At 28.0% G+C, this 15,815-nt stretch overlaps 1 protein-coding gene across 1 annotated transcript; it reads left to right on the top strand.

Moving 5' to 3' along the window:
* Positions 1 to 6,536: 6,536 nt before the first annotated feature.
* Positions 6,537 to 7,889, top strand: TRX2 (thioredoxin 2). The gene is made up of 3 exons (XM_016338728.3): positions 6,537 to 6,770; positions 6,886 to 7,008; positions 7,479 to 7,889. Exons 1-3 carry the CDS (start codon positions 6,621 to 6,623, stop codon positions 7,608 to 7,610), a joined length of 405 nt encoding a protein of 134 aa, XP_016194214.1. The 5' UTR covers positions 6,537 to 6,620; the 3' UTR covers positions 7,611 to 7,889.
* The last annotated feature ends 7,926 nt before the right edge of the window (positions 7,890 to 15,815 follow it).

Below are 15,815 nucleotides of genomic sequence, written 5' to 3'. Positions count from 1 at the left end.
TGGATTAGCCTTGGAGCTAGGGCTGGAAGTGAGTCAAGCCAGCTCATGAGCCAACTCGAGCTCGACTCGTTAACAGCTCGATAAGCTAAGCTCGTGAGCTGGTGAGCCAAGTTTGAGCCTGAAATTGAGCTCATAAATTAAATGAGTCGAGTTTGAGCTTGGATAAGCTCAGCTCATTAGCTCGTGAGCTGGTTCGATTATATATATATATATATAACAATCTTAATTATTTAATATTTACATTTATTTTTTACATATAATTTTAATATAGGACATAAATAAAAAATTTATAATTTATTGATAGATAAACAATATATAAAATTGATATTTTCAAATATTTTTTAAAATATATAAGTTATAATTTATTGATATAGAATTATAGATTATGTATTTATGTTTCTCTTATTTGAGCCAGCTCGTGAGTTTTTGGTGAGCCGAGCTTGAGCTTAAGAAATAAGCTCGATTGTTAATGAGTCGAGCCATGAGCCAAGCTCAATTTTCGTGAGCCGAGCTTGAGCTTGGTCTAGCTCGACTCACTTCCAGCCCTACTTGGAGCCCCCAGTTCAAGATACTTTATTAAAACAAGGAATAAAATATTTTGAATTTCAGACGTTATTTGAAGTTAACGTGTATTGGAAAGTGTAGTAGTATTTGTCATTGATTGTGTCTTTGGTTTTTTTCAATGTAATTTTGAACCATTGATTTAATAGATACAACGGTTAGGATTTTTCGTGGAACTGAATAGATAATTTGAATAGTTGCTGAGACGATTTTGATAAAATGAATTGGTTGGGAGAGAATATTGCGTTAGTTCACCTTTGTTTGGTGATTTGATTGAAGATTGAGTTTGATTGCGCATGTATAAACGATGCGACTTTGAATTGAAGAATTATCGCGAATGAGCGTTAGTTCACCTTTGTTTGGTGATTTGATTGAAGATTGAGTTTGATTGCGCATGTGTAAATGATGCGACTTTGAATTGAAGAATTATCGCGAATGAGCGTTAGTTCACCTTTGTTTGGTGAATTGATTGAAGATTGAGTTTGATTGCGCATGTGTAGATTGAGTTTGATTGCGCATGTGTAAACGATGTGACTTTGAATTGAAGAATTATCGCGATTGAGCGTTAGTTCACCTTTGTTTGGTGAATTGATTGAAGATTGAGTTTGATTGCGCATGTGTAAACGATGTGACTTTGAATTGAAGAATTATCGCGAATGAGCGTTAGTTCACCTTTGTTTGGTGAATTGATTGAAGATTGAGTTTGATTGCGCATGTGTAAACGATGCGACTTTGAATTGAAGAATTATCGCGAATGCGCGTTAGTTCACCTATGTTTGGTGATTTGATTGAAGATTGAGTTTGATTGTGCATGTGTAAACGATGCGACTTTGAATTGAAGAATTATGGCAAATGAATGTTAGTTCACCTTTGTTTGGTGAATTGATTGAAGATTGAGTTTGATTGCGCGTGTGTAAACGATGCGACTTTGAATTGAAGAATTATGGCGAATGAGCGTTAGTTCACCTTTGTTTGGTGAATTGATTGAAGATTGAGTTTGATTGCGCATGTGTAAACGATGCTTCTTTGAATTGAAGAATTATCGCGAATGGATAAGTGTTTGTGCTTGTATGATATGTGATTGAATTTTTTGACTGTTGATAGTCATAGTCATAGTTTGGAAGATAGATGATATGGATCTGATGATAGTTGATATAGATTTGACTATGACTGATAATGATTGATATAGAACCGATAATGATTGATATAGCTCGGATAATGATTGATATAAATATGAAAATAGAGATAATATATATAAATTTTAAAATAGAAAAATAGATATAGATTAGCAAATAGAGATAACAGATATAAATTGGCAAATAGAGATGATAGATATGGATCGGAAAATAGAGATGACGGATATGGATCAGAAAAACAGATATAGATCGGCAAATAGATATAACAGATATATATTTGCAAATAGAGATAACAGATATAGATTGGCAAATAGAGATGATAGATATAGATCGGTCTTTTTTGGGCCTTAATGATTTATTATATGACCTTTGTTTATAAAGGTGCAGGTAAATTTGAAGCCATTGAAAGGAAATGGGGCCTATAAAAAGAAGGGCGTTTATTTTGAGGCCCACGGTGGGCGCCAATTGTTCTTGTGTGAATAACCTGGACGTAACCTCAGCTATAGGCTGAGATGATCCAAACTCTTCGTCCAGAGAGATATCACGTCAGATAGAGTATGAATAAAGGAGGAGTGTACCTACAAAAGGCACTCCGATACTTAAATTAGTACTGAGAATTCAGTATCTCGTTTGAGGATAAAATATCATACCTTTATAGGTGAGATGAAGATGGTCGGTTACATTCTATTGTTCATCTGAATTGAAGAGTAGTTATTAAATTTTAATGAGTGATAATACTTGGTCGGACGTTTTTATTCTAGGATATAGTCCATTGAGTCTAATTATAACATATAACGCCGAATTATAACGTAAAATATTGAATTATTGTATATAATATCGAATTATTTGTAAGGACAGTATCAGTTACATAAATAATACTTAAAATCAAAAGATAAAGTTATATAACTTTAATTAAGTGATTATATAAGTAATATTTAAATAACTTTAAATCTTATGGACTACTTGAAATTCCCCACCTTTTGAACTTGATCACACTTTCAGCCAACAGAATTGGAAATACTTTTTATAGTATTATACTCCAATTAAAACCATAAAGTTATATAACTTTAATTAAGTGATTAAATAAATAATATCTGAATAAGTTTTAATCTTGTGGACTAGTTGAAACTCTCCACCTTATGAACTTGATCACACTTCTAGCCAAATGGATCTGGAATGCTTTTTGGAAGAATATTATATGCATGATTTTTGTATATATTTATTTTGTATTTTTTATTTTTGATATTAAAAATAACTGACAAAAAAGAAAAAGGTAAACATTTTATTTTTTATATTGCTAATGAATCTTTTTCCTGTTCCTTCTGTCTTTTTTCCTTCTCTTTCTGGTCACACATAAGTACGTAAAATTCTTAAATACACTTTTTTTCCATATACTTAGAGTCACAAGAAATACTGTTTTCTGTTTTTTTTTTCTTTTAGTTTTTAAAACCAGCATAGCAGTTTCCATTAATGATAAAAGAGTATAGAAAGGACTCGTAGCATAAAAAAGGATGGAATTCTCAACAAAACAATAAAAATAATTAATACTAATACTAAACAATACTCTGAGTAAAAAGAAAGAAAACTAAACATACAAAAAAGCATAATCCAAACAACTATAAAATAGAAAAAAAAAAATCCAGTCAAAAGAAATGCCAGAACTAATTTCCCGCCTATCCTAAATTTCTCGCAGCCGTACGCTTACTTGCAATTTTTTTTGGCAATAAATGCCCAATCAGCAAACATAAAAATTATATTAAAATGATAAAATCTAATTTCTAAAATTTTTTATAATGTATATTTAACAATTCAATATTTTTATCATATTTTAAAGACGATAAAAACTCACATATAATTATTTTTTTGTGAAATTAATATTTAAAAATTGTTAAATAATTTAAGAAATATCAAAGACATATTTGTTATTTAATAATTCAAGAAATATTTTTTACTATATCTAAATTTTTGGAGAACATTGTTAGTGATTTTTTAAAACAAAATTGTCTCTGGTTGTATATTTCCATAAGTTTAAATTTTAGTATGTAGTTTTTTTCAAAAAATATTTAGTATGTAATTTCTGATTACAGGTATGTCTAAAATGAGCATAATAATTATGTTTTTATTGGATGTGCCACATTTATATAGATCATTAAATTTTATTAGATGAAAATCAAAGGCTGATATAAAAGAAGAACATTAATAGACTCTAATAAATACAAAATATCTTATTAGTACATAAATAAATACTTTAAATGATAATACTTTAATACATAATACTTTAAATAGTAACATAATCTTTTATTTTTAAATAATTAAATATAAAATATATAAATACAATATATATGAGTATTTTTTACTCATTAAAATTAATTGTTATGCAAAATTTTTTATAATATTAAAAAATTATATTAAAATAATATTTTAACTGTAACATAAAAATATAAAATAATTAAAATTTTATTTTATATTACTTGACAAATAATTAAATTATTATATTCAAAATTTATTAACTAACTAGTTTTGTTAAAGATATTATTATATAATATAATTTTACATCAAAATATTTTAAAAATATAATTTATTTAAAATATTATATATAATATATAAAAATATTAACCCTTTCATTTTTTTTCAATTTTTTTAGAAAACAGAATAAATAATAATTTTAAATACATGTCTATGACATTATATATTTATTTATATTAGTAAGACCTAAACTAATCAAAGTTATGTAATTAAAAATATAAAATATATAAATATAAAAAATATAAATATTTTTTATTCATTAAAATTAATTATTATGCAAAAAAATTAAAAAAATTATATTAAAATAATATTTTAAACTACAACATAAAAATATAAAATAATTATATTTTATTTTATATTACTTGATAAATAATTAGGTTATTATATTCGATACTTATTAACTAACTATTTTTGTTAAAAATATTATTGTATAATATAATTTTTATCAAATATTTGTCAAAATATAGTTTATTTAAAATATTATATATAATACATAAAAATATTATTATTTTTATTTTTTTAGAAAATTTGAATAAATAATATATATCAATTACGTATATCAGTATATGTATTATATGTGTATTAATAGTGACTGATATAAAATAGGTATATATTTTTTTATTCTTTAGACTCTTTAATATATATGTCACCTCATGGCTCTCTTTTCTAGTATTTTTTATTCATATTTATTTTGTTGTAATATTAAATAGATAATAATTTAAAATTATTTTTTAAATTTAACATTTATAGTTTCATATATATAATATTCATAATTATATATTTATAATAAAATTATTTTTATTTTTATTATTTTCAAATTTTTTTCTAGTTAAATTTTTTATTCTCTAACTCGACCATACTTTTATATTTATATATGAGAAATTAGTGTACAAATGTCTTTTTTAAAATATTTTTATCATATATAATTTAATAAAAATATATTTTGTTAAATCCAAAAATAAAATATATAATTTTTAGTTTTAATGTAACAAATTTAATATGTTATCTTATTTTAATGTTATTATATTATTATAATTATTTAATATATAAAAAATTAATAAATAGTATATATATATATATATATATATATATATATATATTAAAAAGATTATCACATATTTTATTATATAAAAGTAAAAGTTTTTTGTTCTAAAAAAATATAAAATAGATAAATATAAAAAATATAAGTATTTTTTATTCATTAGGATTAATTATTATACAAACTTTTTTATAATATTAAAAAATTATATTAAAATAATATTTTAAACTACAATATAAAAATATAAAATAATTAAAGTTTATTTTATATTACTTCACAAATAATTAGATTATTATACTTAAATTTTATTAACTAATTATTTTGTTAAATATATTATTATATAATATAATTTTTTATCAAAATATTTATAAAAATAAAATTTATTTAAAAATTATATATAATACATAAAAATATTAACTCTTTTTTTGTTTTTTCACATTTTTTTGAAAAAAATAAATAAATAATATAATTTATTTTTTTTCAATTTCTTTAGACAAATTCATATAGGTGTAATTACATATAATAACTGATTTGTATTTTAATTCAGATAGTATATAATATATATTATTTTAAAAAATGTATAAAAAAAAATAGTGTATTTATGTGATTATATTTTTATAATAGCCTGATTTTGTATATAATTTTAATTTTTTTGCATAATTTTAATTTGTTTAAGTCTTACTAATATTAGTAAATATATAATATGATAATCATGTATTTATAATTATATTATTTATTTTATTTTTCTTAAAAAAATAAAAAAATGAAAACGTTTATATTTTTAAAATATTTTGATAAAAAATTATATTATATAATAATATTTTTAACAAAAATAATTAGTTAATAAATTTTAAATATAATAATATAATTATTTATCAAATAATATAAAATAAAATTTTAATTATTTTATGTTGTAGTTTAAAAGATTATTTTAATATAATTTTTTAATATTATAAAAATTTTTACATAATAATTAATTTTAATGAATAAAAAATATTCATCTTTTTTGTATTTATATGTTTTATATTTAATTATTTAAAAATAAAATATTTTATTATTATTTAAAGTATTGTATTAAAATATCACTATTTAAAACATTTATTTATATAATAGAATATTCTGTATTTAATAGAGTCCATTAATATTTTTATTTTATATTAACCTTTAATTTTCACTAATCAAATCTAATAGTATATATAAATGTGATACTTCCAATAAATACATAATTAATTATTCTGCTCATTTTGATCGTACTTTTTTAAAAAAAGATATTCAAAATATCTTGCATATAAAACGGCCTAATAACAATAACTGTAGAATAACTTTGTGAACGCAAAAGAAAAAGAGGAGAACAAAAAATGGGGGGTGTGCTGTCTGCGGTGCTCGGCGGCGATGCTGCAGCGGCCACGACGGAGGGAGGCTCGGCGGAGGACTCTCATGTGAAATCGTTCCATTCCTCCCCTCGATTTCAGCTCCATTTCAACGAACTCAAAGATTCCTCCAAGCTCGTAACTTCCTCAATCTCTCTCTAGATCTCCGATTCTCTTAACTATTTTTTTTTGGATCTGTCTTTTTTTGTTTCTGATTATTGTTGCTGTTGTTTATGTGCTTTTAATTGAACAGGTTGTGATAGATTTCTCAGCTTCGTGGTGCGGACCATGCAAGTTCATTGAACCGCATATTCACGCCATGGCCGAAAACTTCTCTGACGTCGAGTTCATCAAGCTCGATGTCGATCAATTACCTGTGATTCTCTCTTTCTCTCTCTCTCTCTCTCTCTCTCTCTCTCTCTCACACACACACACACACACACACACACACACACAGAGACAGACACACGTAATTAATCTATATGCTAGTTTTCGGTTGATTAGATGATACAAAATTGTAGTTAGTTTGCGTTTTACACTTTAGAGACTAGTTTTATGACTTGTTGATTAGATTAGGGCTTAGAGAGTAAATTGACTGTGATTCCATTCTTTTTAGAAATAAATTGATGCTAAATAATCAGAAATTGTGGAGTTCCGCATATTGATGAACGAAATAGTTGTTACAAGTTTGTTGAAGATGGATCAATGATAACAATTCTAATGGTTTCAGGATGAAAATAAGGGGTTTCTCTTTCTGTAACTGAAGAATACCAGTCTTTTTTCTTTCTTTCTTCTCATGATGGTGTCTTTATGTGTGTGTGTTTTTTTTTTTTGGAAAAAAAAAAGGATGTAGCAAAGGATTTTCAGGTTCAGGCGATGCCGACATTTGTGCTGGTGAAGCAAGGAAAGGAGATTGATAGGATTGTTGGTGCAAAGAAGGACGAGCTTGAGAAGAAGGTTAAGCAGTACCGAGCCTAATTTGGTCCTGCTTGAATTCCTCATTCTTCAGCTATGTATCGTACTATGGTTCCCCTTTTCCATGACTAAACTAAAATCATGATGATTATGATTATTGATTTGCCTCCAAAAAACATAAATGATTGGGCCCTTGCTTGACAAATATACATAGTTTAATATTGGTGTATGCCTACATATCTTCTATTTTCTTTTTTGGTTTTCCTTTCACTGCAAGTGTTTGATGAATTGAGTTGTGTGGCATCCTTCAACTTAATAAATATCGTAGTTTTATGCCTTGTATGTGATAATAGGATTAGATCTAGATATATGAGATGGAACCTTTGACCATGAGTTTTGTTGGGCGTGGTAGCATGCTGTGATGGATATAAGTGGTTTTTTTGTGGTTTGGACTAGGATATATGTACATATTTTTCAGTTTAACCCAACTGAACCTATCTAGGTTAAGAAATGGATGTATATGGCTGTGCCTAATGTTCAACCTCGGGAGTTGTGACTCGAAACCAGAAAACAAAAAGTGAAGAGGAGACAGAGAGAGTTGAGAGAACAGAGAGTTTTTAGGGAGAAGAGAAAGGTGAGATTTAGCATCAGCTTTACAATGGTGAATCACACATTTCAAAAGGGAGAAGTGTTGCTTCTATAGTACCTTCAGCTATCTAACTTCACTTACTAATAATCTCTTGTAACTAACTCAGGGTTTTCACCTTGCTATATCTTGTAACCAAATTAACTGTCATAACTAACGTGGCTGATCCTAGTTTACTTGCACAGTAAGAGAAGCCTACCCATACCTAATAAGATTTGAAGATTAAAATTATCTTTTGGTTGCGGACAACCTTTGAATGGTTCACTTTATCAAAGTACAATTTTGGCGATCGAAAATGCTTGTAATAAATTAACAAACAGAGCTCATTTGAACTATAGAAGTACCTATTTAGGGGTAGATCATAGATATGCAGTAAGTTAAGTATATATACATTAAGTACCCAAGTATGAAGTATATCCATGAAATTGTTGAAATGGCTTATATGCAGGTTTAGGATTTAGGGTAAGGATAGTATTTAGCACCCAAACATAGTGGAATAAGTAGCTTCCCATCTTGGCCTCCATCACCCAGTTTACTCTGCATCTGCATCCTTGATTATTGCTCCAGTCTGTTTATAGTTTTTCCTCTATTCTCCTTCTAAGTTCCTACAAGATTTTGAGACAAGTGGGAATATTAGTGGAAAACATATTCCTCACTCTGAATTTAACACCAGGAGATTCGGTATCACAATTTAATGTACGATTGTTATTAATTAATTGTGTATTTAAATTATTTTTAATTAATAAAACAAAGAAAATACGTATTGGTTGCTAAAAAATATTAGCGTCAAAATGATATCTACTAAACTATAATGGGTATACCCATAACAGGGTTGTTAAAAATATAGGTCTTTTTTATTTTCATTTATTCAAAATTTATATTATCTAATGTATTCATTATTTTAGATGAGTATTTAAATATAAAGGGTATATTTTTGTTTTCTTTTTTCTTTTTACTGATGTGAAAAATTATCATTTCATATGTATGGGACCTTTTTTTTTTAATTAAAAATAGCTGCACTAAAAGGTGCATGTAAATTTACTATAATATATGAGAGATCAAATTAGCGTTATAACAAGTTAATAATATCTACGTTTTTTAATTTTATATGAATTTATTATGTTAACATTAAACATAGTTTGTAGCAACATAGATAAAAGAATTTATTTATGTAACCATATTTATAATATTATAGTAAACAGGATTTATACGATCGAACCAGTATCAATTTCATAAGTTCACAAATTAATTCATCTATTATATTAAAATTTAATATTTTAGAAGATGTTAGTTTATGTCAAAAGTCTAAATTTTAATATTATATATTTTATTTGTTATGTAAATTTTATTTTATAAAATTATGAAACTAAAGTAGGTGCTAGAGAAAGCTAATGGCATAAATTTGTTAAGTTCCCTATAAAATTTATGTCACGCTAAATTTAGTTTTTAACAGCGTAGAAAAAATATCATATTTAAAAGTGTATATCAATTATACTTATGAGTGTGAAGATTGAAACTATCATGTGAAATCTAAGAATTTTTTGTATATTCATAAATAAATAAAATTGAAAAAAATTTGAAATATATATAATTTTTCTCCTGTACAAAAAGTATCAGACGCTAAGTAAATTCATATTTGTGTGAATTAACTTTGAATCAATACGTATATATTAAATGAAAGTCAAACATGTTATAAGTTTATACAAATATACAAGAATATTTGCAAATAATATGTATTTGTTGTAAAATAAAGAAGTATAAATAGAATACTCTAGTATTAATATTTACTAATATAATAATCTTAATATAATAGAGATAGTTTATATATATCTATAATGTAAAAGAGAGAGAAGTATTGACAGTATATAAGAAAAGTATAATATTAAAAGAAAGAGAGAAGAATGTTTTATTGCTGTGTGTAATTGTTTCTCAGTTGTTTCTCTATTTATAGACAAAGGAAGATTTACATTTTTAAATTTCTTTAATACATTCATCTTTGAGAACATGAGCCTCCCATAATAAATGGCATCTACATACTCATTCTTATCATAACACTCCATGTCTCCCTCTTAGATGGCCATTTAGGATTATGTCTCGTTAAAACCTTACTAAAAAAATCCAATGGAAAAAATTTTAGTGAAGGAAAAAGAGTACAATATCCTTTGTGATGGGGACAGCCTCATTAAAAACCTTGTCAAGAAAAATCTAATGAAAAAAACCTTACCAAGGAAAAAAGAGTACAGTCTCCTCCTCTTGTCGACATCATTTAATGTCTCGAAAACGGCGCATTCCAATCTGATGTACCAATCTTTCAAAAGACGATTTTGGGAGTGACTTTGTAAATAAATCTGCCAGAGTATCACTTGAGCGGATCTGTTGGATATCAATTGTTTCTTGATTTTGAAGATCATGAGTGAAGAAGAATTTGGGAGAAATATGCTTTGTTTTATCACCTTTAATGTATCAACCTTTAAGTTGAGCAATGCATGCTGCATTATCTTCAAACAGGACACTTGGAGCTATTTTCTGATCAATTAGTCCACATGATGACAAAATATATTGGATCAAACTCCTGAGCCAAAAACACTCGCGACTTGCTTCATGTATCGCTAGTATTTCAGCATGATTAGAGGATGTTGCCGCAATCGTCTGTTTTGTGGACCTCCATGATATAGTTGTACCATCATATGTGAACAGGTATCCTGTTTGAGATCTCCATTTGTGAGGATCAGACAAGTATCCTACATCTGCATAGCCAACTAATTATGACTTGGATCCATAGGGATAAAACAATCCCATATCAACCGTTCCATGAAGATATCGAAAAATTTGTTTGATTCCATTCCAATATCTTCTGGTTGGAGAGGTATTATATCTTGCTAGTAAATTCACAGCAAATGATATATCGGGTCTTGTATTATTAGCAAGATATATTAGCGCTCCAATGACACTAAAATATGGTACTTAAGGACTAAGGATATCTCCATTTTCTTCCTTAGGACGGAATTGATCCTTTTCCACATCCAAAGATCTTACGATCATTGGGGTACTTAACAGATGTGACTTATCTATATAAAATCTCTTCAAGATCTTTTTCATGTATGTTGTTTGATGAATAAAGATCCCAATCTTTTTATGCTCGATCTGCAGGCCGAGACAAAATTTAGTCTTTCCAAGATCTTTCATCTCAAACTCTTCTTTTAGAGTTTTTATAATTGTTGGAATCTCTTCAAGAGTTCCAATGATATTTAAATCATCAACATACACAGCAATTATAATGAATCCAGATGCAGATTTTATGAAAACACATGGACAAATATCATCATTCTTGAATCCGTTCTTGGCCAGATACTTAATAAGACGATTATACCACATTCGTCCAGATTGCTTTAAACCATATAAAGATCTTTGCAATTTAACTGAGTATAACACCTTGTGAATATTCATTGGATGGTTTAGATATCTTTAGTCCTTCAGGGACTTTCATATAGATATCACGATCTAATGAGCCGTATAAGTAGGTTGTTACCATATCCATTAAATGCATATATAGTTTATGATATACGGATAAACTGACCAAATAACGCAATGTTTATTGCATCCACTACAGGGAATATGTTTCTTCATAATCTATACCGGACCTTTGTGAAAAACCTTGTGCTACAAGTCGAACTTTGTAGCGTACAACTTTATTTTTCTCATTTCGTTTTCTCACAAATACCCATCGGTATCCAACAGGTTTTACATCTTCTGGTGTACGGACTACAGGTCCAAAAACTTCACGTTTTGCAAGTGAGTCTAACTCAGCCTTCATGGATTCTTCCCATTTTGGCCCATCATTTCTTTGTCGACATTCTTTGATTGATCTTGGCTCAAGATCCTTACTTTCATGCATGATATTTAATGCCACATTATATGCAAATATTTTATTGATAATTGTCTTATTTCGGTCCCATTTCTCTCCTGTAAAGACATAATTTATCGAGATCTCGTCATTTTCACAATTTTCAGGTACCTGAATGTCTTCTAGCGTTAAAACTATATCAGAATTTTGGACAACTGCAGGTGTCTTTACTATGTCTTTTTCAACAGGAATAGTATTTACCTTTTTTCTTTTTCGAGGATTTTTGTCTTTGAAACTGACAGGTCTGCCATGCTTCTGGCGTGAATTTACTTCAGTGGCAATTTGTCCGACTGGGACATCAACTCGAATCGAAGTATTTTCAGCCGGTATATATGATTTAGTAATCCTTTTCGTATCAAAAAATGCATTAGGCAATTCATTTGCTATTCTTTACAATTGTATAATCTTTTGAACTTCTAGTTCACATTGCCCTGATCGAGGATCTAAATAAATCAAGAATGATGCATTCCAATTAAGTTCCTTTTCAGGAAACTTATTCTCTCCCCCTAATGTTGGAAATTTTGATTCATCAAAATGACAATCCGCAAGTCGGTTTTAAATACATCTCTAGTTTGTATCTCAAGATACCTCACTATAGAGGGAGAATCATATCCAACATATATCCCTAATTTTTTTTGGGGTCCCATTTTAGTGCAAGAAGGTGGTGCAATGGGAACATATATCGCACACCCAAATATTTTTAAATGGTAAACATTTGGCTGCTGGCCAAAAGCTAATTACATAGAAGAGAACTTATGGTAACTTGTTAGTCTCAAACGAATAAGTGCTGCGGCATGTAAAATAGCATGCCCCAAACCGAAGTTGGGAGTTTTGTTCTCATAAGTAAGGGTCTAGCAATCAATTGGAGGCGTTTAATAAGTGATTCTGCTAACCCATTGTGTGTGTGAACATAAGCTACTGGATGTTTAACACTTATTCCATTAGCCATACAATAAGCATCAAAAGTTTGAGAAGTAAATTCACCAGCATTATCAAGACGAATTGCTTTGATTGAATTTTCTGGAAATTGTGCTTTTAATCGAATAATTTGAGCCAATAATCTCGCAAATGCCAGGTTGCGAGAAGACAATAAGAACACATGTGACCATCTCGAAGATGCATCTATTAGAACCATAAAATATCTAAAAGATTCACATGAGGGATGAATAGGTCCACATATATTGCCTTGAATCTTTTTTAGGAATTCAGATGACTCAAATCCAATCTTTACTGGTGATGGCCTTAAAATTAATTTCCATTGAGAACATGCAGCACAACAAAATTCACTAATTTTAAGAATCTTCTGGTTCTTTAGTGAATGTCCATGGGAGTTTTTAATAATTCTCCGCATCATGGTTGTTCCCGGATGGCCCAATCAGTGGTGTCAAATTATAAATTTATTTGGGTTAGTAAACTTCTGGTTTACAATGCCATGTGATTCAATTGCACTAATTTTAGTATAATACAACCCAGATGAAAGTGAGGGTAACTTTTCTAATATAACCTTTTTATTTGAATCATGGGTTGTGATATACAAGTACTCATGATTTCCCTCATTCATTGTCTCAATATAATATCCATTTCTGCGAATATCTTTGAAACTCAATAAGTTTCTTAGAGACTTAGTAGACAATAGTGTATTATTTATTATGAATTTTGTTCCTCCAGGAAATAAAATTATAGTTCTTCCGGAGCCTTCTATCACATTGCCTGAACCAATAATAGTATTAACATATTCTTCTTTTGGCACAAGATATGTAAAATATATATTACTTTTAAGAATAGTGTGCGAACTTGCACTATCCGCAAGGCAAAAATCTTCACTATATGCCCTTGCCATTTTCTTCAAAAACAAATAATAATAAAATGAGTAGAAATATTTATGTAGTAAAATTATTTTCCTTATTAAAAATATTTTTCTAAAATGTATAGTATATACTAAAAATTTTATTATTATTAGCACATTCAGTAATTTTGAAATTCAAATGCATAAAACTTAATAAGAAATTTCTTACATTATTTATTCACATAAATACTTAACAAACACACATATTAAACTATTCCATCATTGATCAAATGGCCAATATTTCCTTTAGGATTCTCTAAGAAATCAGATAGATCCTAATGAGTGGTGGAATTCTCAACATCATCATTTGAAACGAAATTTGTTTCCTTTTCTTTGTCGTCATTTTTCAAAGATGCTTGATAAAGATCGACTAGGTGCCTTGGTGTACGACAGGTACGCGACCAATGACCCTTTCCACTACAACGGAACATTTATCCTCAATTGATTTATTTTGCCCATTGTTTCTTTCTTTATCCCACTTCTGGTGAAATCCTTTCTTGTGAATATAATTCTTCTTCCTTTCATTTTTTTGTTACCAAAATCTTACCATTTACCTCTTCTGGGATAATGATTTGCTGCATTTACTTCAGGAAATGGGGCGGCGCCAGCTGGTCGTGTTTCATGATTCCTTAAAAGTAATTCATTGTTGCATTCAGCAACAAGAAGGCAAGAAATTAACTCAGAATACTTTTTAAATCTTTTTTCTCGATACTGCTGCTGCAAGAGCACATTCGAGGCACAGCAGGTCGAGAAAGTTTTCTCTAACATATCATTATCAAATATTTTTTTCCCACATAATTTCATTCGTGAGGTGATTCAAAATATTGCTGAATTATATTCATTTATGGATTTAAAATCCTTTAGACGCAAGTGCGTCTATTCATATCGGGCTTGAGGAAGTATCACCGTCTTTTGATGATTATACCTTTTTTCAAGGTCTTTCCAAATGTGAGATATTCATTTTTTAATCTTTCGTCAAGATGATGACGAAGGAAAATCATGGCCTTGGCTTTATCCTTCTGGAATACATTATTTTCAGCTTTAATGGTATCTCCAAAATCCATTGAATCAAGATTGATTTTAGCATTTAGTATCCATGATAAATAGTTGTTTCCAGAAATATCAAGAGCATTAAATTCAAGATGAGAGAGTTTCGACATAATGAAAATTTGTTACTTGGAGTCTTCCTAAAATTGCTGATAACATGTTGTAAAATAAAGAAGTATAAATAGAATACTCTAGTATTAGTATTCACCAATATAATAATCTCAATATAATAGAAATAGTTTATATATATCTATAACGTAAAAGAGAGAGAAGTATTGGCAGTATATAAGAAAAGTATTATATTAAAAGAAAGAAAGAAGAATGTTTTGTTGCTGTGTGTAATTGTTCCTCAATTGCTTCTCTATTTATAGGCGAAGGAAAATTTACATTTTTAAATTTCTTTAATGCATTCATCCTTAAGAATATGAGTCGATCATAATAAATGGCATCCACATACTCATTCTTATCACAATAGTATTCACTAATATTTTTATAATTAAACTAAAGAATTTTATCAAAAAAGTCTTATGAAATAATTTTAATAATTTAATTTTGATATACTGTCAGTGTAAAGTAGTTTTACACGTGTATCCAATTGCATAACACCATATCAGTAAAAATAACTACCTTTCATATTAATCGTGTAAATAGTTATCTAAAAGAATGAATGTGATTGTATGATTGTGTAAAACGTTTTATATTAGTGCATCAAAATTAAACTCTAATTTTAAATCACTTCTTTAATATAAAAATATTCTCATTTATATTTGTGATTTTTTGCGTATCATACGGATTTAAATCTAGTTAGTATATTAAATGCAACCA

This window comes from Arachis ipaensis, chromosome B4, assembly GCF_059453495.1.
Source record: "Arachis ipaensis isolate K30076 ecotype BB chromosome B4, ASM5945349v1, whole genome shotgun sequence".
Lineage (NCBI taxonomy): Eukaryota > Viridiplantae > Streptophyta > Magnoliopsida > Fabales > Fabaceae > Arachis > Arachis ipaensis.
The sequence above is the reverse complement of the archived record's forward strand: the minus strand, read 5'-3'. Positions and strand labels throughout refer to the sequence as shown.